At 38.4% G+C, this 25,571-nt stretch overlaps 1 protein-coding gene across 1 annotated transcript; it reads right to left on the bottom strand.

Moving 5' to 3' along the window:
• Nucleotides 1-2,294: 2,294 nt before the first annotated feature.
• Nucleotides 2,295-3,499, bottom strand: LOC124370386 (jerky protein homolog-like). Its single transcript, XM_046828670.1, has 2 exons — nucleotides 2,790-3,499; nucleotides 2,295-2,588 (listed from the first exon to the last, which is right to left on the bottom strand). The coding sequence occupies exons 1-2, from the start codon at nucleotides 3,410-3,412 to the stop codon at nucleotides 2,381-2,383; spliced, it is 831 nt and encodes a 276-aa protein (XP_046684626.1). The 5' UTR covers nucleotides 3,413-3,499; the 3' UTR covers nucleotides 2,295-2,380.
• Between the last annotated feature and the right edge of the window lie 22,072 nt (nucleotides 3,500-25,571).

Below are 25,571 nucleotides of genomic sequence, written 5' to 3' on the forward strand. Positions count from 1 at the left end.
TTATGCCACGCGTATCTACACATCTCCATTCCATTTCAACAGGTTATCCTGATACGGGTTTGTGTGCTATAATTCGTTAAGCTAAATTTTTACATTTGGAATCTGTGCAGTAAGCATTGACTGTTATATAATATCTCGAATCGACGTTTGCTTGTGAGTTTTTTTACAGCAAAGGGGCAAGGGAGTTTGTGTTGATCCCATATAAGATGTGCAATTTTTTCAGCCCAAATCATGTCTCAATTTTCCCTGCTTTTTACTTTTCATTTTAGAGTACAACTGGCTGCATTGCTTCAAAATCTTCATAAGGTATGAACACCTTAAAAGTTTTTTGAGGTGGTACTAAACTGTTATGTGAGTTCCTGGTCGGATGATGATGAAGAGTTTTTGTCGTCATTATCAGTTGGACAAAGCAAGGGTCTTTTCTTAGTTGAATAGTTGCAAACACCTAGTTTTTTTTTAATTGAAGTCAGTACATTGTTCCGATTGGCCCTTACAATAGTATACACATTTTTTGGAGTTATTCTTGATTCAAGTTTACCAGAAATCTTTTTCCAAACTTCATGAGATGAACCTGGTACTTCCCCATTCTTATTTAAAATGGCGGATTCTTCAGATGCACGAATAATAATCTCGTCTGGTTTAACGGTTGACTGCTTCGGCATCTGTAAAAAGTAAATTAAATAACTTTTAACAAAAATTATCCTATACTATAGAATGCGCTAGGTGCACGTGATCGTAACAATGAATGGATTACCAACAGACCCAATCTGTACTGAGCAGTGTGTTCAGGTGCGTAGTGCAAGTCCTCGGTCTTATAAGAATTGATTTTCACCAAACATTTCTGAACCCTACCTTGTATTCTAGCTTCCTTGATATGTACTGAGCAGTGTGTTCAGGTGCGTAGTGCAAGTCCTCGGTCTTCTAAGAATTGATTTTCACCAAACATTTCTAAACACTGCCCTTTATACTACAATGGACTTTTATGATGGGCAATATAGTTTAGAGACCGTGGGAATGTGCGCTAGGTGCACGTGATCGTAACAATGAATGGATTGCCAACAGACCCAATCTGTACTGAGCAGTGTGTTCAGGTGCGTAGTGCAAGACCTCGGTCTTCTAAGAATTGATTTTCACCAAACATTTCTGAACCCTACCTTGTATTCTAGCTTCCTTGATATGTACTGAGCAGTGTGTTCAGGTGCGTAGTGCAAGTCCTCGGTCTTCTAAGAATTGATTTTCACCAAACATTTCTGAACCCTACCTTGTATTCTAGCTTCCTTGATATGTACTGAGCAGTGTGTTCAGGTGCGTAGTGCAAGTCCTCGGTCTTCTAAGAATTGATTTTCACCAAACATTTCTGAACCCTACCTTGTATTCTAGCTTCCTTGATATGTACTGAGCAGTGTGTTCAGGTGCGTAGTGCAAGTCCTCGGTCTTCTAAGAATTGATTTTCACCAAACATTTCTAAACACTGCCCTTTATACTACAATGGACTTTTATGATGGGCAATATAGTTTAGAGACCGTGGGAATGTGCGCTAGATGCACGTGATCGTAACAATGAATGGATTACCAACCGACCAAATCTGTACTGAGCAGTGTGTTCAGGTGCGTAGTGCAAGTCCTCGGTCTTCTAAGAATTGATTTTCACCAAACATTTCTAAACACTGCCCGTTATACTACAATGGACTTTTATGATGGGCAATATAGTTTAGAGACCGTGGGAATGTGCGCTAGATACACGTGATCGTAACAATGAATGGATTACCAACAGACCCAATCTGTACTGAGCAGTGTGTTCAGGTGCGTAGTGCAAGTCCTCGGTCTTCTAATTGATTGATTTTTACCAAACATTTCTAAACACTGCCCTTTATACTACAATGGACTTTTATGATGGGCAATATAGTTTAGAGACCGTGGGAATGTGCGCTAGGTGCACGTGATCGTAACAATGAATGGATTACCAACAGACCCAATCTGTACAGTAGAACCTCGGTTAACCGAGGTAATTGGGACCGAGGGTACCTCGGATACGGCGAACCTCGGATAACACGGAACGTAACCTAAAAATCGTTACCGGGGCTAAAAATAGCTCAAGATATACTAAAACATGAACAAAAGTTATTAACTGAACTGTTGTTTAGTTTATTAGTACAAGAAATGTTATTAGTACGCAATAAAACGTGAGAGGAAACGGTAACACTCACAATACTAAACACTGTTTTAATATAACACTCAATTTATTGCACAACTGAATACGTATGATATAGGCTACACAATGTACAGAAGTTTAGTTACAGTACAGTATTCCTGTTTACAAAATTAAATCAAAGAAATGAAAATTAATTTACTGTACATTGTACAAAAATAAACAAAGTAAGCTAATCTTTTTTCCCAAAGAAATCAGTTATTGTTTTTTGACTTAGATTAGAGGATCTTAGGCTAGCCGCCCTGTTGCGCCAGCGTCGCAGCCAAACTAAATCGTTTGTTGTTGCGGTTTCTTGTTGTTCAATGTATGCCAGTGCTCCCTCGATCGTTCTTAGACCTTCTGTATGTGATATTTTCTCAGTCGCCCCATCAGGTTCATCGCTGTAAAAAAAACTTTTGTTTTACGTAACCGTAACGCAATCAAAAGGCAGCAGTTGGAATTGGTATGAAATTAGTTTTGGATTGATGAATGGGCAACATTTAACTAAAGTGTAACAAATATACTGTAGTTGTGTTAAAAAATTGATGTTGGATTATGTTTTTATGTTAAAATTTTGCATAAATAAAAAATCAAAAACTTACTTGTCATCATCTTCTGGTTGGTTGAGCATCTGGATAATCACGTCATCAGTTAGGGCCTGATCCTCATCTCCATTGATCCATTCACTGATGTCCTCTGCACTGATGGGCTCAGCCACTGGAAGGTGGTTACAAAGATTCACAAGCTCTTCATTTTCAGGAGGACATGCTCTTGGCTGGTTTTCAGGAGCAGCTGTCTCTTGGCGGCTTGCCTTTTCAATTCCGAAAAGTTTGCGCCATGACCTTCTTATAGTGTCCTCCCTAACGTTATCCCAAGCTTCTGACACCCAGTAGACAACATCTTTCATTGTGATTAACTTGAGAGCATCAGTGACACCCAGCCCGTCCTCTAGCTTCTCCAGTAGATTTCTAAGCAGCCTCTTTTTGTAGTTTCGCTTAAAAGTTTCTAGAACTCCCTGGTCTAGAGGCTGGATGAGGGCAGTAACGTTTGGAGGCAAAAATAAGGCTCTAATGCCATCGCTGACTAGCTCATCAGCATCTGGATGGGACGAAGCGTTGTCAAGAATAAGAAGGGCCTTGCGAGGGAGTTTTTTGTTCTCCAAGAAAGCTTCAACGACTGGAACGAATTCCTCAAAAAACCATTGTTTGAAAATCCGCGAGTCCATCCATGCGTTTTTCTGGTTTGTGTATGTGCTGGGAAATGTGTCCACATTAGTATTTTTAAAAGCACGTGGCTTTTTATACTTGCCTATTACAACTGGTTTGAGTTTCAAACTTCCTGCAGCATTGGCACATCCTAAAACTGTAACTCGATCTTTAGATTTCTTATACCCAGGAGCTGATGTTTCCTGCTGACTGGCTAAAGTTTTTGAGGGCAACATTCTGAAGTTAAGGCCTGTCTCATCACAGTTGAATATTTGATCGGATGTAAGACCCTCACTCAAAATCAATTTTCTTATTTTTTCTTCAAAAACTGTCACATCAGTTTCATTACCTGAAAGTTTTTCCCCAGATATATTAAGTTGCCGCACTCCATAACGGTTCTTCCATCGCATTAACCACCCGGAACTAGCGGTAAAAGGTTCATCGCCATCGCCAAAAGATTTATGGAAATCTAGCGCTTTTGCCTGCAAAATAGGCCCACTTATTGGACTTCCCCTTGCTCTCATTTCCGAAAACCATAAGAATAAAGCCTCGGAAGTTTTTTCATACTCACACTTTTTAAACGTTTTTTCTCTCTGAATTGCAATTGGAATTTAAGCTCTGAGCACCCCATTTTTCTAACTCAGCCCTCTTCCTCCTCCAATCTCCGACGGTAACCTCACCAACACCCAAGTCTTTAGCGACTGTTCTTATTGACTCACCATTGTCCAGACGACGAATCGCATTTAGTTTAGTCTCTAAGGACACAACGACACGTTTGCGTTTAGCACTCATTTACACCTACTGTAACTGCACTTAAACACACAATAAAAAAACAGTGATAGACACTTGACTTGTAAAAGTAAACAAAGGACTGCCACTGAGACGAAATGGCGTCTTCGGGCAGACCGATGATGCACGAACACATCCGAGCTGAAGCTGTACACCAGGACAGCCCACTAGATGCGCAATAAGCTACGGAGTCGAATCGGGGTGGTGGGGAGAGCGAGTGGCTCAGTCGCGTCTCGGCATTGAAACAGTTCGCATTGGTCCGGCGGCGAGCGGTGTCGGGTTACAACACCTGCAGCTGCTCTGGCGAGCGGTGTCGGGTGACAGTGCCGTATGCATTCGGCAAAGATAAGCGCTAAGCTACGCAAATATTTGGCCGAGGAAACACAACAGTTGCCAACAATTTACTGTACAGTAGTTTTAACGCATTGCAGGCTAGCGTGCGTATTGCGATAAAAGGAGCACCCAAACGCTCATTACTGTACGTAGTTTGTGCGTGTTTCTTTTGCTTTTTAAATAAAAAAAATCGTCCGAGGACGGCCTCGGTTAACCCGGAGTCTCGGTTAAGCGAGGCTCGGTTAACCGAGGTTCTACTGTACTGAGCAGTGTGTTCAGGTGCGTAGTGCAAATCCTCGGTCTACTAAGAATTGATTTTCACCAAACATTTCTAAACACTGCCCTTTATACTACAATGGACTTTTATGATGGGCAATATAGTTTAGAGACCGTGGGAATGTGCGCTAGATGCACGTGATCGTGACAATGAATGGATTACCAACCGACCCAATCTGTACTGAGCAGTGTGTTCAGGTGCGTAGTGCAAGTCCTCGGTCTTCTAATTGATTGATTTTCACCAAACATTTCTAAACACTGCCCTTTATACTACAATGGACTTTTATGATGGGCAATATAGTTTAGAGACCGTGGGAATGTGCGCTAGGTGCACGTGATCGTAACAATGAATGGATTACCAACAGACCCAATCTGTACTGAGCAGTGTGTTCAGGTGCGTAGTGCAAGTCCTCGGTCTTCTAAGAATTGATTTTCACCAAACATTTCTAAACACTGCCCTTTATACTACAATGGACTTTTATGATGGGCAATATAGTTTAGAGACCGTGGGAATGTGCGCTAGATGCACGTGATCGTAACAATGAATGTGGTCCGCAAATATGGTGTTAATGGCAGACCTTTATAATGAGTTTATCTGGTGAGATAGACCATGTAAAGTTTAAAATACTAAATTTATTGAGATTAGAAAGAAAGTCTTTTAAGTGTTTTGATACCGTGTTGCCATATTATAAAAAAATGTCATCTATGTATCTGAACCCATAAAAATATTGGCATAAGAAGGAGCCATCCGTGTACCCATAGCAGTTCATTTAGTTTAAAGATAATTTTCTTCTCGAAACTTAAAATTATTTTAGTGTTAAAATCATGGTCATAAGTTTAAGAATGAAGTTTGTACTAGGTTTAGTATTATTTGAGCGTGAATCAAGTATTGCCCCCTATAACGTACCCTTTCTCTACAGACCTTCTTATTTCGTCCATCATCAATGTTCCAATGAAAGCTCTATTCTCATCACTCTGAACGCATTCTGCACTGTTGAGTTTTTCACCATAGACTTTACATAGTACAAACATCAGTTTGTTGTTCATTCGAGTTGCAAGTACCGAATGGTAAAGATTTTTTGTGGAAGCACCTTGGTTTTGTAGCAGACCCTCTACCTGCATCTCTCGTTCACAAACATTATTTGACTCCTAAGTAGATTGTTGGGTGCCCTAAAGAATATTAGCAATATTTATATACGTACGTAAAGGGATCAGGTTTCAACGTATTGGATAGTCTCGTCTTGTGAACATTTGTGGTATGTCATTGCATTCCCCGTCCTTCCTCCGAAGAAAGCATCTCCGAAAAGTTATGTTTCTATTTCCAGTCCATGCCCTAGTGGGAAGAAGGGGTTTTTATTGGCACATGTGTCCTTCATCCTCTATGGATATAACATTCAAGTAACATAGCCCCTTCATCTTTCTAATATCTGTCATTTCTGTCTGTTTTTTAACATTCTGGTCATGTGACATAGCACTGGTACATAACACCTTCATCCACTGAAATATCTCATATTCTCAAAAAATGTAACATAACCCCTTCATCCACTAAGCCCTTCAATTGTCCTAACAAGTGAACCAGTAGCGTCAATTATGAGCATAACATAATTAGATCGACACAGAATCTTGTATGTATGTAATTGCATCTGCGTATAGTAGTGAACAAATAACATATCAAGAGAAATATCATGAATGGAACCACTATGGGGTTGATTATGTTTCATTACTTCTAAGCACAAAACAGGATCGTTCCCATGAACTACATTGTACTGTAAATCCTTGAACTCCTGTTTAGCCTTTTCCGAAGTACATGATCTCTATACAAAGTCGGAGGTTCTAGCTGGTCACAAATATCCATTAGTTCATCAGCAGCGTGACGACGGAACACTGTACACGAGGAGTGGGCAAGTTTCTTTCCCACTTCAGTTCTAATCGAAAACCTCTAAGATATCTTTTAGTAGAGTTCGTTATGCCACGCGTATCTACACATCTCCATTCCATTTCAACAGGTTATCCTGATACGGGTTTGTGTGCTATAATTCGTTAAGCTAAATTTTTACATTTGGAATCTGTGCAGTAAGCATTGACTGTTATATAATATCTCGAATCGACGTTTGCTTGTGAGTTTTTTTACAGCAAAGGGGCAAGGGAGTTTGTGTTGATCCCATATAAGATGTGCAATTTTTTTCAGCCCAAATCATGTCTCAATTTTCCCTGCTTTTTTACTTTTCATTTTAGAGTACACTGGCTGCATTGCTTCAAAATCTTCATAAGGTATGAACACCTTAAAAGTTTTTTGAGGTGGTACTAAACTGTTATGTGAGTTCCTGGTCGGATGATGATGAAGAGTTTTTGTCGTCATTATCAGTTGGACAAAAGCAAGGGTCTTTTCTTAGTTGAATAGTTGCAAACACCTAGTTTTTTTTTAATTGAAGTCAGTACATTGTTCCGATTGGCCCTTACAATAGTATACACATTTTTTTGGAGTTATTCTTGATTCAAGTTTACCAGAAATCTTTTTCCAAACTTCATGAGATGAACCTGGTACTTCCCCATTCTTATTTAAAATGGCGGATTCTTCAGATGCACGAATAATAATCTCGTTCTGGTTTAACGGTTGACTGCTTCGGCATCTGTAAAAAGTAAATTAAATAACTTTTAACAAAAATTATCCTATACTATAGAATGCGCTAGGTGCACGTGATCGTAACAATGAATGGATTACCAACAGACCCAATCTGTACTGAGCAGTGTGTTCAGGTGCGTAGTGCAAGTCCTCGGTCTTATAAGAATTGATTTTCACCAAACATTTCTGAACCCTACCTTGTATTCTAGCTTCCTTGATATGTACTGAGCAGTGTGTTCAGGTGCGTAGTGCAAGTCCTCGGTCTTCTAAGAATTGATTTTCACCAAACATTTCTAAACACTGCCCTTTATATACTACAATGGACTTTTATGATGGGCAATATAGTTTAGAGACCGTGGGGAATGTGCGCTAGGTGCACGTGATCGTAACAATGAATGGATTGCCAACAGACCCAATCTGTACTGAGCAGTGTGTTTCAGGTGCGTAGTGCAAGACCTCGGTCTTCTAAGAATTGATTTTCACCAAACATTTCTGAACCCTACCTTGTATTCTAGCTTCCTTGATATGTACTGAGCAGTGTGTTCAGGTGCGTAGTGCAAGTCCTCGGTCTTCTAAGAATTGATTTTCACCAAACATTTCTGAACCCTACCTTGTATTCTAGCTTCCTTGATATGTACTGAGGCAGTGTGTTCAGGTGCGTAGTGCAAGTCCTCGGTCTTCTAAGAATTGATTTTCACCAAACATTTCTGAACCCTACCTTGTATTCTAGCTTCCTTTATATGTACTGAGCAGTGTGTTCAGGTGCGTAGTGCAAGTCCTCGGTCTTCTAAGAATTGATTTTCACCAAACATTTCTAACACTGCCCGTTATACTACAATGGACTTTTATGATGGGCAAATATAGTTTAGAGACCGTGGGAATGTGCGCTAGATACACGTGATCGTAACAATGAATGGATTACCAACAGACCCAATCTGTACTGAGCAGTGTGTTCAGGTGCGTAGTGCAAGTCCTCGGTCTTCTAATTGATTGATTTTTACCAAACATTTCTAAACACTGCCCTTTATACTACAATGGACTTTTATGATGGGCAATATAGTTTAGAGACTGTGGGAATGTGCGCTAGGTGCACGTGATCGTAACAATGAATGGATTACCAACAGACCCAATCTGTACTGAGCAGTGTGTTTCAGGTGCGTAGTGCAAATCCTCGGTCTTCTAAGAATTGATTTTCACCAAACATTTCTATACACTGCCCTTTATACTACAATGGACTTTTATGATGGGCAATATAGTTTAGAGACCGTGGGAATGTGCGCTAGATGCACGTGATCGTAACAATGAATGGATTACCAACAGACCCAATCTGTACTGAGCAGTGTGTTCAGGTGCGTAGTGCAAGTCCTCGGTCTACTAAGAATTGATTTTCACCAAACATTTCTAAACACTGCCCTTTATACTACAATGGACTTTTATGATGGGCAATATAGTTTAGAGACCGTGGGAATGTGCGCTAGATGCACGTGATCGTGACAATGAATGGATTACCAACAGACCCAATCTGTACTGAGCAGTGTGTTCAGGTGCGTAGTGCAAGTCCTCGGTCTTCTAAGAATTGATTTTCACCAAACATTTCTAAACACTGCCCTTTATACTACAATGGACTTTTATGATGGGCAATATAGTTTAGAGACCGTGGGAATGTGCGCTAGATGCACGTGATCGTAACAATGAATGGATTACCAACCGACCCAATCTGTACTGAGCAGTGTGTTCAGGTGCGTAGTGCAAGTCCTCGGTCTTCTAAGAATTGATTTTACCAAACATTTCTAAACACTGCCCTTTATACTACAATGGACTTTTATGATGGGCAATATAGTTTAGAGACCGTGGGAATGTGCGCTAGATGCACGTGATCGTAACAATGAATGTGGTCCGCAAATATGGTGTTAATGGCAGACCTTTATAATGAGTTTATCTGGTGAGATAGACCATGTAAAGTTTAAAATACTAAATTTATTGAGATTAGAAAGAAAGTCTTTTAAGTGTTTTGATACCGTGTTGCCATATTATAAAAATGTCATCTATGTATCTGAACCCATAAAAATATTGGCATAAGAAGGAGCCATCCGTGTACCCATAGCAGTTCATTTAGTTTAAAGATAATTTTCTTCTCGAAACTTAAAATTATTTAGTGTTAAAATCATGGTCATAAGTTTAAGAATGAAGTTTGTACTAGGTTTAGTATTATTTGAGCGTGAATCAAGTATTGCCCCCTATAACGTACCCTTTCTCTACAGACCTTCTTATTTCGTCCATCATCAATGTTCCAATGAAAGCTCTATTCTCATCACTCTGAACGCATTCTGCGCTGTTGAGTTTTTCACCATAGACTTTACATAGTACAAACATCAGTTTGTTGTTCATTCGAGTTGGAAGTACCGAATGGTAAAGATTTTTTGTGGAAGCACCTTGGTTTGTAGCAGACCCTCTACCTGCATCTCTCGTTCACAACATTATTTGACTCCTAAGTAGATTGTTGGGTGCCCTAAAGAATATTAGCAATATTTATATACGTACGTAAAGGGATCAGGTTTCAACGTATTGGATAGTCTCGTCTTGTGAACATTTGTGGTATGTCATTGCATTCCCCGTCCTTCCTCCGTTGAAAGCATCTCGGGGATTGAGCGGTAAGGTGTTCAACATGGGATGATTTTCCAAATGTGTGAGATTTTGATATATTTTCAGATTATTAAATTCACATTGCCACATCTTTACAAGCTGGTAAGGTGTTCGAGAGTGTTTTTCCATTTTGTCTCTAGTCATTTAGTATCTTAACCCAAGGGTGTCGGAAGGATCTTCTTTCAGCGGCTCTTCCCTTTTATACGGAAAGCATTTTAGGCATCCATGGTAGTAGGAACCTTGAAACTCATATAACCGCACCCCGGCAAAGCTGTTCACCTTCATCCCTTCGATTTTAATCTCCCGCTCCCGACCACCATGTTGGATCCTCACACCTCGCTGCTCTTCCTCCATGCTAACCATTGCAGCGCAGCAGAAGATTGGGTATCCACCAATCTGTATCCTTTCTTCGGTATTATGCCTATTGTGTCTGGCTTCAAGAAATTACGTCTAAATGCCAGGTGCCACATGCTCTAGCTATAGTGACGGCCTCTAAAAATGGGTCGACATTGCATTTGGAGATGAAGAGTGATCTAAATGTAATACAAGCTTCAGCCAAGATATCAACATCGGATATACAATTTTCAATCCATTCCTTCTGAATGTCGAATACATTGCATACCTGCTCGTTGTGCTATTTTTCGAAGTCTTTGTTACTCTTTTCAAACATTGTTTCCAGACAGTACAATTCATTTGCAGGTATAGGACCTGTGTAGTTCTGGTTCGCTAGTGTATTGAAGAGATTTGGAAAGTAGCCTTTCTTCTTTTCGGGGCCTAAGTCAAAGGCCTTAGGTAGGCAGATACACCCATTGGAAAGTAGTTGAGTGAGTTTATAAAAAGTACATTGTCAATCTCCATCAATATTACTTTAGTCCGCCCGCACTGAATATGTTAAAGTCTGCACATGTAGCCTACTGCAATAAACTTCACCGCATTCGTGACGTGTTTTCCTATGTATCTTGTACATTATCTTACCACAGTCGAGACACTCTTGTACGTTTTTACATCGTTCATCTTGTTGGGCAATGATGCAGTGCAGATTTTTAAAGTGGCGTTTCCAATCTGGACAAGTTATTCCCGAATGCTTTAGCTTGCAGGGAGGTGAGATTGTCCTGCAAGTAGAGCAAATTGTTGAGCATCTCTGATCTCCTTTATTTTCGTATAGCAGATGGCACAAAAAATATTTACTCAGATCTCCAGATTATAAAGCATGGAGTCCCTCAGGGTTGGATACTGGGTCCAACTACTGTTATCTAACAGGTTTGCCCACAGCAATACAAAGAGGAGGCAATACACTATATGCTGATGATGCCAATATCACAGTTTCGGGTACAAATCAGGAAGAATTTGTTGATAACAAAACTCTTTTACTAAATACAAGCAAATTTAATAACATAATTTTCCAGTAAACAAAATAGATCAAAATTGCAACCAAACATATACATTGATGAATTAAAATTAAATCAAGCTGAAGTAACGAAATTCCTTAAACTAATATTTGAGCGGAATTTGTAAATAAAATGTCTTCTAGAATTTATGCCTTGAGTTAGTGTATAGAGTATGCAATTTAGAAACACTAAGAGCAATTTACTTCACAGTAATAAATAAATTACTCATATGGCATATGGTATATAGCAATTTGTTTAGTCACATCAACTAAAAGTTTGGACAGGATTCTTGTTCAACAAAAAACACTTAGAATTATTTTTAACATTAAATCAAGACAGTCAGTGAAAGAATATTATGAACATTTAAAAGACTATAATATATAAATTAAGGCAAACCAAATATCCCGTCCTGGGTATGACGTTAAACTGCCTCTTCCCACCTAACCATTTCCTAATTCCTACCAAATCCCCCTCCCGGGTCTTATAAGTACCCGTCCTCTGACCGTTCCAGTGCATGGTTCGCTGGGAGTGCTTAAGCCGGTACTAGATGCCCTATCTGGTGTCGGTGAGAGCTGATGTGAGCTTGTCTCTGCCGAGGCGTAAGTCATGTACTGGTTCAGAAGCCAGCCACTTCGGTCCTTGGTCAGGAAGTGTTCAGTAGGCAGGGGTGTCGGAGCCCCTGTTGCCACGTGCGAGTCCAAGTTGTGCGCGTATTCCCGACTTGGTAATCGATGGAAACCGGGCCTCGGGGAACTGAGGTAGGGTTGTCCCCCAAGCTACGGTTTGTGGACACCCGAGGGCATGCCCGCTCCCGGTGAATCGGCCCGCACTACTAAACACGATGCGCTGTGGAAGAAAAAGTAAGAGCTGAAAATATGAACGTTCCAACTCCACTATACCTAATCGTGAGTCATAAGGATGAGGGCAAAACTCTAACGAAGGGCAAAAATGATAATTATATATATTATCATTTATATAATACCAGATTTCACAGATATGTTTAATCACACAATTTCACATTTTTTTAAAAGAAAGCTAGTTTCATGGGTACAAAGTTTCTATTTCGTTTACCAAAAGGTGTTGCTCAAAAAATTATATAATAGTATTTAAAACAAGTATACCTGTATATATCAAGTATCGTACATACATTGTAAATTTATCTCTATATTCTGGAATACTCTTGAGTTAATTATTATAATTTTGAGTTACTGTTATAATTTTATAGATAGATGTATATTTTTTAAATATAATATTTTGTTTCAAAAGATGGAAATAGTTAAAATAAAAGTTTACATTTTTATATGGTATTGTATTGATTTGCACTCCACTGCACATAGTTCCATATCCTCTGTTGGTTGCAGATGTAGAACACCAACATTTGTTGTCTCTACCACTAAGCCTTCTTTTTCCTGAAACGTTTTCAAATACGAGAACAGTTTTCTCATTTCAGTGTCAGAGTTGTGACTCTCTGTTTTACCAGCCACTGGGAGGTTGATGTCATTCATCAGGATTCCAGTCGCCATCACTTCATTGTTAAGGTCTTCTGTACTAAATGTGGAGAAATGGACGTGTTTTAGAAAATGCATAATAGTCAGCCTTAGGTTTTCAGCTGAAACTGTCCCTGCCACTGACTGGGCTGAAAAACAGAAATGGCTATGAGTCTGACAGGAATGTTCTAGTTATATTTACATTATATCTGTCGAAATCTACGGTATTATTTTTGTGTTTGGTACTTTATCTACATCTTTCTGTAATTACTGTTAAGCATGGCTGATGTGTACTCTAAATGTCAGGATAGCAAATAATGGGCAACCTTAAGTGCTTGAGTATTTGAATATATGTTTATTGATCCAAAGCATATAAATAATAATTATAAAAAGTACATAAAAGTTTATAAAAAGTACATTGTCACTCTCCATCAATATTACTTTAGTCCGCCCGCACTGAATATGTTAAAGTCATCCCCGTCTTCTGCCCTAGGCCGCAAGGGCGCGGCATAACCAGGCGGAGGCGGAAGACCCCCACCGCCAGCCTGCAGCATCTCCGCCCCTTGTTTCAGTGACTGAACCACCCCCGAAGGTGTAGGTGCCCCTGGCATTAGGGCAAAAGGATCACTGTCCCCTCTCCCTCTCATGTTGATCTGTGGCTCACTAACCCCCTAGCTGTCGCTCAACAGCTTTCCAAGTCCATCCTTTTAAACGATTACAGTTGAGAAATATTCTAAGTCTAATATGCCAAATCTAAGAAAATCCTCTTAAAAACTAAAAATATACACAGAAACCTGGGGAAAGCAGGTATTCCCATTGGGTACTGTCCAAACAATTGTTCAGCAACGTAACAACACCTCCTAAAGAGGAGACTCTAGTCTCCACCCAGAATGTTTCTAAGTCCAAAGTTTGTAATTATTATAAATCCAATGCGTGCTTAATGTCCAGAATGTTTCAGTTTCTTAGAACTGGAAGACGTTTTAGGACTAGGCCTAGATGAACTGTGTTTAGCATCACTAACGTTTATAGTAAATTGATTATCTCCAAAAGGTTTCTTTTTGATTCGTTTTATTCTAGACATTATAGTGAGTAAAAAGCACTGAACAATAATTGTAAGACAAAATAAACAATCTAATCACTTGTTATTCAACGTAAGTAAACACTCAACACTGCAACTGAAATGTAAACAAACCACAAACTAACAGCTGTCAAATTATTATTACAGTATTTAGTACTGTCTGTACCTACATTGTAGTACTTACATCAAAGTTAGAAAATACAACTTTTGGGAAAACGCGATTGAAAAAATCTTTGTACTAACCTACAGTGAACTTGATAACATCAGTAGCTGCCAGTGCTGTAGGCTGGTTTGTCTGCTTCATCCTGCTCAAATTGGTCCTCTAACTTTCTTTTCTTCAATGCCTTCCTGATTTTCTTCTCAAGCTCACTTGCAGCTAATTCGGCTTTCTTGAGTAGCTTATTCTCAAGGCTTTTCATTGCAGCAACCAAATTTTTACCAGGAGAAAGTTTAAGCTCATCCATTATTTGTACTCTACTTATCAGGCCATTATTAAATTCACTGATGCATAGGCCTTTGAGTCTCCATCTCCCAAGTAGTTGAGGTAGCGAACATTATATTCCGGCTCTGATCTCCGAAAAGTTATGTTTCTATTTCCAGTCCATGCCCTAGTGGAAGAAGGGGTTTTATTGGCACATGTGTCCTTCATCCTCTATGGATATAGCATTCAAAGTAACATAGCCCCTTCATCTTTCTAATATCTGTCATTTCTGTCTGTTTTTTAACATTCTGGTCATGTGACATAACACTTTGGTACATAACACCTTCATCCACTAAGCCCTTCAATTGTCCTAACAAGTGAACCAGTAGCGTCAATTATGAGCATAACATAATTAGATCGACACAGAATCTTGTATGTATGTAATTGCATCTGCGTGAAGTAGTGAACAAATAACATATCAAGAGAAATATCATGAATGGAACCACTATGGGGTTGATTATGTTTCATTACTTCTAAGCACAAAACAGGATCGTTCCCATGAACTACATTGTACTGTAAATCCTTGAACTTCTGTTTAGCCTTCCGAAGTACATGATCTCTATACAAAGTCGGAGGTTCTAGCTGGTCACAAATATCCATTAGTTCATCAGCAGCGTGACGACGGAACACTGTACACGAGGAGTGGGCAAGTTTCTTTCCTACTTCAGTTCTAATCGAACCTCTAAGATATCTTTTAGTAGAGTTCGTTATGCCACGCCTATCTACCACTCCATTCCATTTCAACAGGTTCTCCTGTATACGGGTTTGTGTGCTATAATTCCTTAAGCTAAATTTATACATTTGGAATCTGTGCAGTAAGCATTGACTGTTATATAATATCTCGAATCGACGTTTGCTTGTGAGTTTTTTACAGCAAAGGGGCAAGGGAGTTTGTGTTGATCCCATATAAGATGTGCAATTTTTTCAGCCCAAATCATGTCTCAATTTTCCCTGCTTTTTACTTTTCATTTTAGAGTACACTGGCTGCATTGCTTCAAAATCTTCATAAGGTATGAACACCTTAAAAGTTTTTTGAGGTGGTACTAAACTGTTATGTGAGTTCCTGGTCGGATGATGATGAAGAGTTTTTGTCGTCATTATCAGTTGGACAAAGCAAGGGTCTTTTCTTAGTTGAATCGTTGCAAACACCTAGTTTTTTTTAATTGAAGTCAGTACATTGTTCCGATTGGCCCTTACAATAGTATACACATTTTTTGGAGTTATTCTTGATTCAAGTTTACCAGAAATCTTTTTCCAAACTTCATGAGTTGAACCTGGTACTTCCCCATTCTTATTAAAAATGGCGGATTCTTCAGAAGCACGAATAATAATCTCGTCTGGTTTAACGGTTGACTGCTTCGGCATCTGTAAAAAGTAAATTAAATGACTTTTAACAAAAAATTATCCTATACTATAGAATGGGGAACTAAAAACCTATAAAAAGTGTAACAAATTGATGTATTTAATAATTTGGAATGAATATTTCAGTGTTAGGTTTCAAATTATGAATTAAATTTACGTAGGTATAAACAAACCTAGGAAACTAAGGTAATAAGGATTTCTTATATTTATAACAATTTTAATGTTTCAAAAATACTGGAAAGGGCGTGAAAGACCTGTCTGTGCCGATCAGGAACAACCGATGAGCCTGCAAACCTCGTTAATTATGAATGTCGCATGACCATGTTTGCAGGTTTGTCTTACAGCACCAATTTACGACGTTCGCAGTATGAGATTTTGTTAGGTTGACAGTTTATTGCATAGCTCTATGCCAAACGGTTCCTCCACTGGAGATTGCGGGCGGGTCGTCTGAAACACTGTATTAATGGCTCATTTTCAGAAATAAAAGTAGGTACATTGTACCAGCTTCTTCTTAGTTTACTTAAGTTTAGAAAACAAACACTCCAATATAATACTTAAATTTTATTCTGTTTATTTTATAAGTATTATTTGAGCGTTTGTTTTCCAAACTTATATAAAAATAGGTATTTTTTGGACCAAAGTAACATGGGGTTTAATCCACCCCACGCTTGTGTTTCTCTTTGGCCACTTGTGTGCAATTGCAAGACTTCATAGCTCACAGAGCCAAACCAAATATTACAACATTGAGTGCCCATAATTAACGCAATCTATGTGTGTTAATTTGCTTATGTAGATAATATAAAACGATGGTGATAGTAAACATTTAATTACTATACAGACAATAATTTATTATTAAATGACTCGAGCTCCAATTGGAATGGATTACCAACAGACCCAATCTGTACTGAGCAGTGTGTTCAGGTGCGTAGTGCAAGTCCTCGGTCTTCTAAGAATTGATTTTCACCAAACATTTCTAAACCCTGCCCTTAATACTACAATGGACTTTTATGATGGGCAATATAGTTTAGAGACCGTGGGAATGTGCGCTAGATGCACGTGATCGTAACAATGAATGTGGTCCGCAAATATGGTGTTAAGGGGAGCATGTACCTTTTTCGGGTCCCATGTTATTTAAATGGGAGTACACTGCAACATGTCGGTACCATTATCTCCTAAACTATTAGACATATTGACTTTAAACTGTAGGGTTTTGTTCTACATTAACAGCTTTATATTTTCATGCCTTTTTTTTAATATCTCAATAAACAAAAAAATTATCGTGGTAGCAATTTAACAAAAAAATTTTTTTTTTAATTATGTAAATACAATATTTTTTAAAATTATAAAAACATAATATATATTGATAAAAAAGCATGAATCTACTCACCAACTAGTCTGCAATAAGTGTGTAAAATTTGAAGTCTGTAAGTCTAATAATTGTTTCACAACGTGTTCCGAAATGTCACAAAACGGTACTTTCGGTAAAACAGCTTTAAAGTTTTAGTTACACTTCAGAACACATAATCACTTTAAAAATCCACCTGGACAGTAATCATCTTCTTCATTTTTACTCTTTTTTTCCTATCCTTCTTTTTATCCTCTTCTTTTTATTTTCTTCTTGGACTTCTTTGTCAGCTTTTTTAACCCTATTGGAATCGATTTGTTGAAGGCCTTCAACCATAAAGCGTCCTGGTTGGATGCATAATCGTTCCAAAACATTCACTTTGGCCATTGCTCCTTCATTAAAACTAAGAACTGCATCACAAACCCCTAATTTTAATGTCTGAATGCCAACAAATGTGGTCTTGGGTAGCCTATTCCAAATTACGCTATTGATGCTTTCATTAGGGTTCTGTGTTTTACCGTGCAGACACCTCTTTAGTAGGGCTGGGGCTGATAAATCCTTATAGATTGATTTTATTTCTTCCATAATAGATTCAGGCAATGAGTTTGTATGTTTGAAATCATCTAGCTTATTATTTGCCTGAGCTTGTCTGTATTTGCACCAAGACTCAATCCCAGGCGGGCATAGTTCGTCCTGAGGTTTTGCGTCAGTCGATAATTTGTGATAGAACGTAGCCCATATTGCTCTCTTCATTTTTTCAACATCTTCCAAATTATTCCTTATTGCCATCCCATAAAAACGTTGTAAGTGATCTATCTCTACATCAGTCAACCTACCTTGTCCTCCAAGTCCTTTACCATCCTTCAATTTGATTCCTTTTTTATCCCTCTTCAATCGCCGCAGTCTTGTTCCTAGTCGCTTCTGAATATGGCCTACACATTCAAGTTTTTCTAACAAAACATCATCACCATAGGGATTGTTTGCCACAACATGAGTAAACCCCTTAGAGTCCCCATCTCCAAGGTATTTTGTGTATCGCACATTGAGTTTAGCCTCAGAGCGGCGACAAAGAGTCAGAGCTCCCGCCACCTCCATTCCACCACTTGTACCTGAAAAATTTGCCAAACAAGTACCAGAATTTTTGTGCTGTTTCAATAGGGTTTTGTCATGGCTTAGAGGTTTTCTGACACATTTATTACAATATTTGCTGAAACACTCAAAGTCCATAACCTTTCCTGTATCGAAGGATGTTGCTGTCATTACGCCGTTCACAGAGGTGAAGCCTCGCTTCTGCCAGGTACCGTCAAAAGCGGCTGCTATATCACGACAATCATCATTTAGGCTACGAACTTCATCAGCTGCCTGTCTAAGTGAACATTCACTTACCTCTGTTACAGCAGTAAGCAGTTTTTTTTATTATATTTTTCAATTCGGCTGTTTGGTGGAGCGATATTCATCACAGCAGAAAATACCCTACCAGAATCTAGGCCTTTGCAGATTGAACGTAGAGCATAAACATATCTTAGATTCAACTCATACATATTTCTAACACATTTGGAGCTTATTACTGAGTCAGTATGTTTACATACATTGCAACAAATATTTACACGATGTACTATTCCACACTTGAAGTCTTCATCTAGGCTTATGTCAATGCAGTCGGAACTACTACAATATTTACATGCAGTGAAAGATTTTATTAGGCCAGAAATCTGTTATAAATCTATTATAATATTTACATTGTTTATGTCATAATCACTAAATTTAGGCAACTTTGAATCATTAATCTTCTTAGAACTAGATGATTGTTTAGGCCTAGGCCTATTAGATTCACTTGTACCTGGAGAAGCACTTAGTCCTAGTTCACTTGAATTTTTACGAAATTGGTTACCTCTGTAAGACTGTTTATTGAACCTTTTCACTCTAGGCATGGCTAATACACAATAATATCACTTATTTATATAATAAATACACACTAAGAGTCCAAAGTTTTGATCACTGGCACCACACAAAATAGAATTACACTGACAAACACTGTTAGTAAACATAAACAATAACAATAATATCAATAGTGTAGGTTAGGTAAGTTACAGATGACTTACATCCTTCAAATGCATCTAAAGCAAGCAGTGCTACCAACCTAAAGGGGAAAAACTTAATAATCATACAATTGGAGCAAGTAATATGTATATAATACATTCTGACACTAACAATCCATAGCGCGCCATGTTGTCAGCTGAAAAAAGCGTGCATACATTTCTTAAAACACATTTTACACATATTTCTAAACCTCTCAGATATAGAGTGTTATATATTTTTGAAAAGGGCATAAAACATAGTATTTTTTATGATATGTTTCAAAAAATCGATATTTTGGTGCCAAAAAGGTACATGCTCAACTGGCAGACCTTTATAATGAGTTTATCTGGTGAGATAGACCATGTAAAGTTTAAAATACTAAATTTATTGAGATTAGAAAGAAAGTCTTTTAAGTGTTTTGATACCGTGTTGCCATATTATAAAAATGTCATCTATGTATCTGAACCCATAAAAAGATTGGCATAAGAAGGAGCCATCCGTTTACCCATAGCAGTTCATTTAGTTGAAAGATAATTTTCTTTTCGAAACTTAAAATTATTTAGTGTTAAAATCATGGTCATAAGTTTAAGAATGAAGTTTGTACTAGGTTTAGTATTATTTGAGCGTGAATCAAGTATTACCCCCTATAACGTACCCTTTCTCTACAGACCTTCTTATTTCGTCCATCATCAATGTTCCAATGAAAGCTCTATTCTCATCACTCTGAACGCATTCTGCACTGTTGAGTTTTTCACCATAGACTTTACATAGTACAAACATCAGTTTGTTGTTCATTCGAGTTGGAAGTACCGAATGGTAAAGATTTTTTGCGGAAGCACCTTGGTTTGTAGCAGACCCTCTACCTGCATCTCTCGTTCACAACATTATTTGACTCCTAAGTAGATTGTTGGGTGCCCTAAAGAATATTAGCAATATTTATATACGTACGTAAAGGGAGCAGGTTTCAACGTATTGGATAGTCTCGTCTTGTGAACATTTGTGGTATGTCATTGCATTCCCCGTCCTTCCTCCGAAGAAAGCATCTCGGGGATTGAGCGGTAAGGTGTTCAACATGGGATGATTTTCCAAATGTGTGAGATTTTGATATATTTTCAGATTATTAAATTCACATTGCCACATCTTTACAAGCTGGTAAGGGGTTCGAGAGTGTTTTTCCATTTTGTCTCTAGTCATTTAGTATCTTAACCCAAGGGTGTCGGAAGGATCTTCTTTCAGCGGCTCTTTCCCTTTTATACGGGAAGCATTTTAGGCATCCATGGTAGTAGGAACCTTGAAACTCATATAACCGCACCCCGGCAAAGCTGTTCACCTTCATCCCCTTTGATTTTAATCTCCCGCTCCCAACCACCATGTTGGATCCTCACACCTCGCTGCTCTTCCTCCATGCTAACCATTGCAGCGCAGCAGAAGATTGGGTATCCACCAATCTGTATCCTTTCTTCGGTATTATGCCTATTGTGTCTGGCTTCAAGAAATTACGTCTAAATGCCAGGTGCCACATGCTCTAGCTATAGTGACGGCCTCTAAAAATGGGTCGACATTGCATTCGGAGATGAAGAGTGATCTAAATGTAATACAAGCTTCAGCCAAGATATCAACATCGGATATACAATTTTCAATCAATTCCTTCTGAATGTCGAATACATTGCATACCTGCTCGTTGTGCTATTTTTCGAAGTCTTTGTTACTCTTTTCAAACATTGTTTCCAGACAGTACAATTCATTTGCAGGTATAGGACCTGTGTAGTTCTGGTTCGCTAGTGTATTGAAGAGATTTGGAAAGTAGCCTTTCTTCTTTTCGGGGCCTAAGTCAAAGGCCTTAGGTAGGCAGATACACCCATTGGAAAGTAGTTGAGTGAGTTTATAAAAAGTACATTGTCAATCTCCATCAATATTACTTTAGTCCGCCCGCACTGAATATGTTAAAGTCTGCACATGTAGCCTACTGCAATAAACTTCACCGCATTCGTGACGTGTTTTCCTATGTATCTTGTACATTATCTTACCACAGTCGAGACACTCTTGTACGTTTTTACATCGTTCACCTTGTTAGGCAATGATGCAGTGCAGATTTTTAAAGTGGCGTTTTCCAATCTGGACAAGTTATTCCCGAATGCTTTAGCTTGCAGGGAGGTGAGATTGTCCTGCAAGTAGAGCAAATTGTTGAGCATCTCTGATCTCCTTTATTTTCGTATAGCAGATGGCACGCTTCACAGCAAAAGTGACATAAAAGGGCTGCGGTTAAATTGGTAATTACATTACAGTGTCCATTGTGGAACAACAGGTTGATATTGTATAGTGCATCACTACTGTTTCCAATAAAGTACACATCACGGCGCTTTGTATTATAACTATAGACTGTTATTTTGTGTGTAGTTCTTCAAATGGTCTTGACATTTTTCGAACTCTGCTATTTCAGCTCCTTCTTCTTTAGCAATATTGACTCGGGCTTTGGCCATCAGTTCTTGAGCCCTTATTGTTTGTCTCGACTTATAGCTTTAAACTCTGGATCCTTCTATGCGTGCGCTTTGCCTGTAGGGGGACGTCTTACTCTGATGTTTAAAGGTTGGCGACCTTTCGTACCCCGAGCTAGTGCCAGACACATCTCCAATCCTGGCACTTTTCCCTGCCTCATCCATAAATCCTACCTATCCCTAATTCCTTCCTTTCCTGACTGGATCGTGCTATTGTTTGTGGGGAGTGCTTGAAACTGCTACACAGTACATTTATACCACTTTGATCCATCATGGCGAACCAAATTCTCATAGGCCATCGGTTCGTTCGACTACTTACTGATTAACTATGACACAATTGGTCAAATGTGTCTGTACCACCTTTCGTGGTATTGTAGAATAGTATAGGCATAGGCTTCATTGTTATGGGATCAATTGTTTGTGTGCATTGTAGTTAGCAGAAGAACATTTTTCTTAGGTTTCGGGGAATAAGAAATCAGCATTTTGTTTGGAGTAAATGCAAACAGAGAACTATCTTTAGTTTTTGGTGCAATGAAAGAGGGAGGTATTTCAGGCTTCATGGATGTGAGGGTACCAACCATTGTCAGCTGAAAATTTTGTAGCATATTGTCAAAAAGTGGAATTGATGAAAAGAAGTTATCTACTGTAATATTTCGATTTGTGTGATGAATAGGTTCACTTAGTGTCCGGACATAGTATGATGGTACGGGTTCATTGTTGGGTGGTGGCTTTATTGTACCAGCATATGGCAAAGCGTTGATCATGTAAGCAGTTCTTGAGTCATTTAGCATAAATATTTTTAATCCATAGTTATCAGGCTTACTCCTCATATAAACCCTGAAACTACTATCACCACGATACCCAACCAACTGCTCATCTATGGTGCAATCTTCATAAGGCGAATACAAACATTTTTGCATTTCCTATAAACATGTTCCATATATTTCTGATAGGTGCAAATTGGTCATTTGCCTTCCTTGCCGCTCATCAAAGCGTAAAGTCTTTGCCAAAAACTTGAATCTATTTAGTGGCATTGTAGCACGAAAAATCGATAAGCCAAAACTTATGGACCAAAGTTCCTCTGTGTCGGTTGTTATTTCCTTGGACACCAGCTAAATATAACAATCCAATAAAGGCTAAAAGCTCAGTTTCATTTGTTGCATGATGATAGCTTTGGTTGTTTTGTAACAATAAAACATTCCTACCAATTTCTTCATTTGTCTTATAGCCAACTTCTTTTAAAATATTTTTATCAATTTGAAGCAACCATGACTCAAGTGGAGTTTTTACCTCTTTGCCGGGTCCTTTAGCACAAGGAAAGTGTGTTATCAAGTTCCTTGCCAACGGGCGGCGTCTCCGTTGAGGTTCTTCAGAGCTCCACATGTAACCATTTTTCCCCAAAAGAGCAGCTACATTTCTCCTCCTTTCATTTCTTTCTTCTTCTCCTTCTTCGTCTGCACTGTTCTCATCAGAATGTTCTAAGTCCTCGTCTACATAATCCGGATCATCATCCGTATTATCACCACCAAATAAACTTTCCTCATCACTTTCAAGTGTCCAATAATAAATCACGAATTACATCACTTCTTAGTTCAGAAGACATAACTATTTATATTACGTATAAATAACTCTTACAATGCAACAGTGATAACATTTAACCTTTTAAAGGAAAAATAAACAGTTGATCAATACACAAACTAGTTTTAAAATTATAAATAGTAAGTTTGTGAAAAACTAAAACCGTCACACAGAAGACACACTGGGGTGCAGCACACCCCAAGCAACGTATCGACCTTTCCACTTGGACAATGACAGGCAGAATGGAGTAAACAACAATGGCGCCTGAGCAGCAAGGCTACCAACTGAATTTACATGGCCACCAAAATTTCCCTGCACGACCCACTTGTGCTGCAGAGAAAAAGTTATTTAGTGTGAGGTATCTTACACACCCCAGTGTGTCTGACAATGGTTAATAATAACAAGACCGAGGAAATTGTCTTTAGTTTACGTAATTCTGAAAATAAGTCTGTAAAACTACTTGGTATCAATTAAGACTCAAAGCTTAGCTGAGGAGTCCAAACTAACCATTTATGTATTAGATTAGCAAGAGTAATATTTTTACTAAAAGAAAAGTAAAATTGTATACTAGTCTTAATCTTGTCATTAGTGCATATTATGCTTTTTTAATGTACACCTTCTGTATGGGCTTTTACTGTGGGGCAACTCTAGTGGGGCCAAGACTGTGTTTAAGTGGAAAAAGAAAGCCATACGCTGCATAGTGGGAATTAGCGACAATGAGTCCTATAGGCCATTTTTTGATGAACTGGATATACTTACGCTTCCATGTATGTATATATTACACAGTTTAGTTTTTGTTAAAGAAAATCTCGAGTCTTTCAATCTTAGATGCTTTAACCATGAACACAACACTAGAATTAAAAATACAATTGATGTACAATATGCTAGGTTAAGTAAAACTCAACAGAACTATGCAATAACCGGAGCTAGGCTATTCAATAAGTTACCTTTAAGTGCTAGATCAATTTCTGTTGGTAGGTTTAAGAATGTTGTTGCAGAGTGGCTCAAGAGAAAAACGTTGTATTCTGTAGATGAGATTTTTAATGCCAATTTTAGTGACTAACAATTTTAAAATTTTAAACTTTTAATAGATATAGATTGTATTTATTTTAGGCTCTGTATGCCTACATAGTGATATTTGTAATATCATATTTGACTTTGTCAATATAATTTTGTAATTGTTGGACGACAATAAAATGATTCTGATTCTGAACTACCAACCTAACGCATTCAACAGAAAAAGAACTTACTACTGTGTATATATAAATTTCATTGCAGAAAGTATAAGTTGTTGCTAAGCAATTTGCTCCTGTCTTGTCAATTCACGGCAGAGCTACTAAAAATTTGGTATAGGCGCTTGACATAAGTCCATTAAAAGTGGAATCACTTTTTCTAAATCACAGATTTTGATGGGAGTCGTCTTAAAATGTTTGTGACATGTATATGAACACAAATATCTAATAAAATAAAAATGCATTAAAAAATATTTTACTGCCATCTGAACCCCCATAAAAACCCACAACAGCTTTCTTCATAAAACTTGTTTTATTTTATTCCTGACACTAATCATTATTTTTCTACATAATTTCCAATTTTGTTTAAACACTTGTCATGACGATCTACAAGTTTTTGAATGCCGGTGTCATAGAAATCGGCCTCCTGCGACGATAACCAGTCTTGTACTGCTTGTTTCATCTCGTCATCAGTGTTCTAGCGGTTTCCAACCAAACGATTTGATGAGATTTTGGGTTTGGTTGGCAGAGTGGGGTCTGGCATTGTAATGCAGCAACGAAACTCCAGCTGTCAAAAGGCCATGTCGCTTGTCCTGTATTGCTCGTCTAAGATTAGTCAGAGTGCAATAAGTGGCCGCATTTATTGTTGTTCCTCGCTCCATGAACTATCAATATCCCACGTCTATCCCAAAACACTGTCGCCATAACCTTACGTGTGGATTCACTTTAACCGGTGACGTCGAGTGACGCCACTCCATTGACTGGCGTTTTGTTTCTTGGGTTATGTGGGAAACCCATGTCTCATCACCCATCACAACGTGGTCTAAAAGGTTATCACCTTCCTGATGATATTGGATTAAAAATTCAAGAGCAATATGGTTCTCGCAAATCCTTCTCTGAATACAGTGGAGGTACCTTTGAACACACCTCTACAAGTAATAAGCATAAAGCTTGACATACCGTTTAAATTATATGTCTGTTGTGTTTATA

Source organism: Homalodisca vitripennis, unplaced genomic scaffold (genome assembly GCF_021130785.1).
Source record: "Homalodisca vitripennis isolate AUS2020 unplaced genomic scaffold, UT_GWSS_2.1 ScUCBcl_120;HRSCAF=1255, whole genome shotgun sequence".
Taxonomy (NCBI): domain Eukaryota; kingdom Metazoa; phylum Arthropoda; class Insecta; order Hemiptera; family Cicadellidae; genus Homalodisca; species Homalodisca vitripennis.

What these genes read in the sequence shown, in the direction of transcription:
- LOC124370386 (XM_046828670.1), bottom strand. Translation starts at nt 3,412, where the DNA reads ATGGACTCGCGGATTTTCAAACAATGGTTTTTTGAGGAATTCGTTCCA. An exon ending in CAACCAGAAGATGATGACAA is followed by an intron (nt 2,589 to 2,789) that starts GTAAGTTTTTGA and finishes TTTTTTTTACAG; the next exon opens with CGATGAACCTGATGGGGCGA.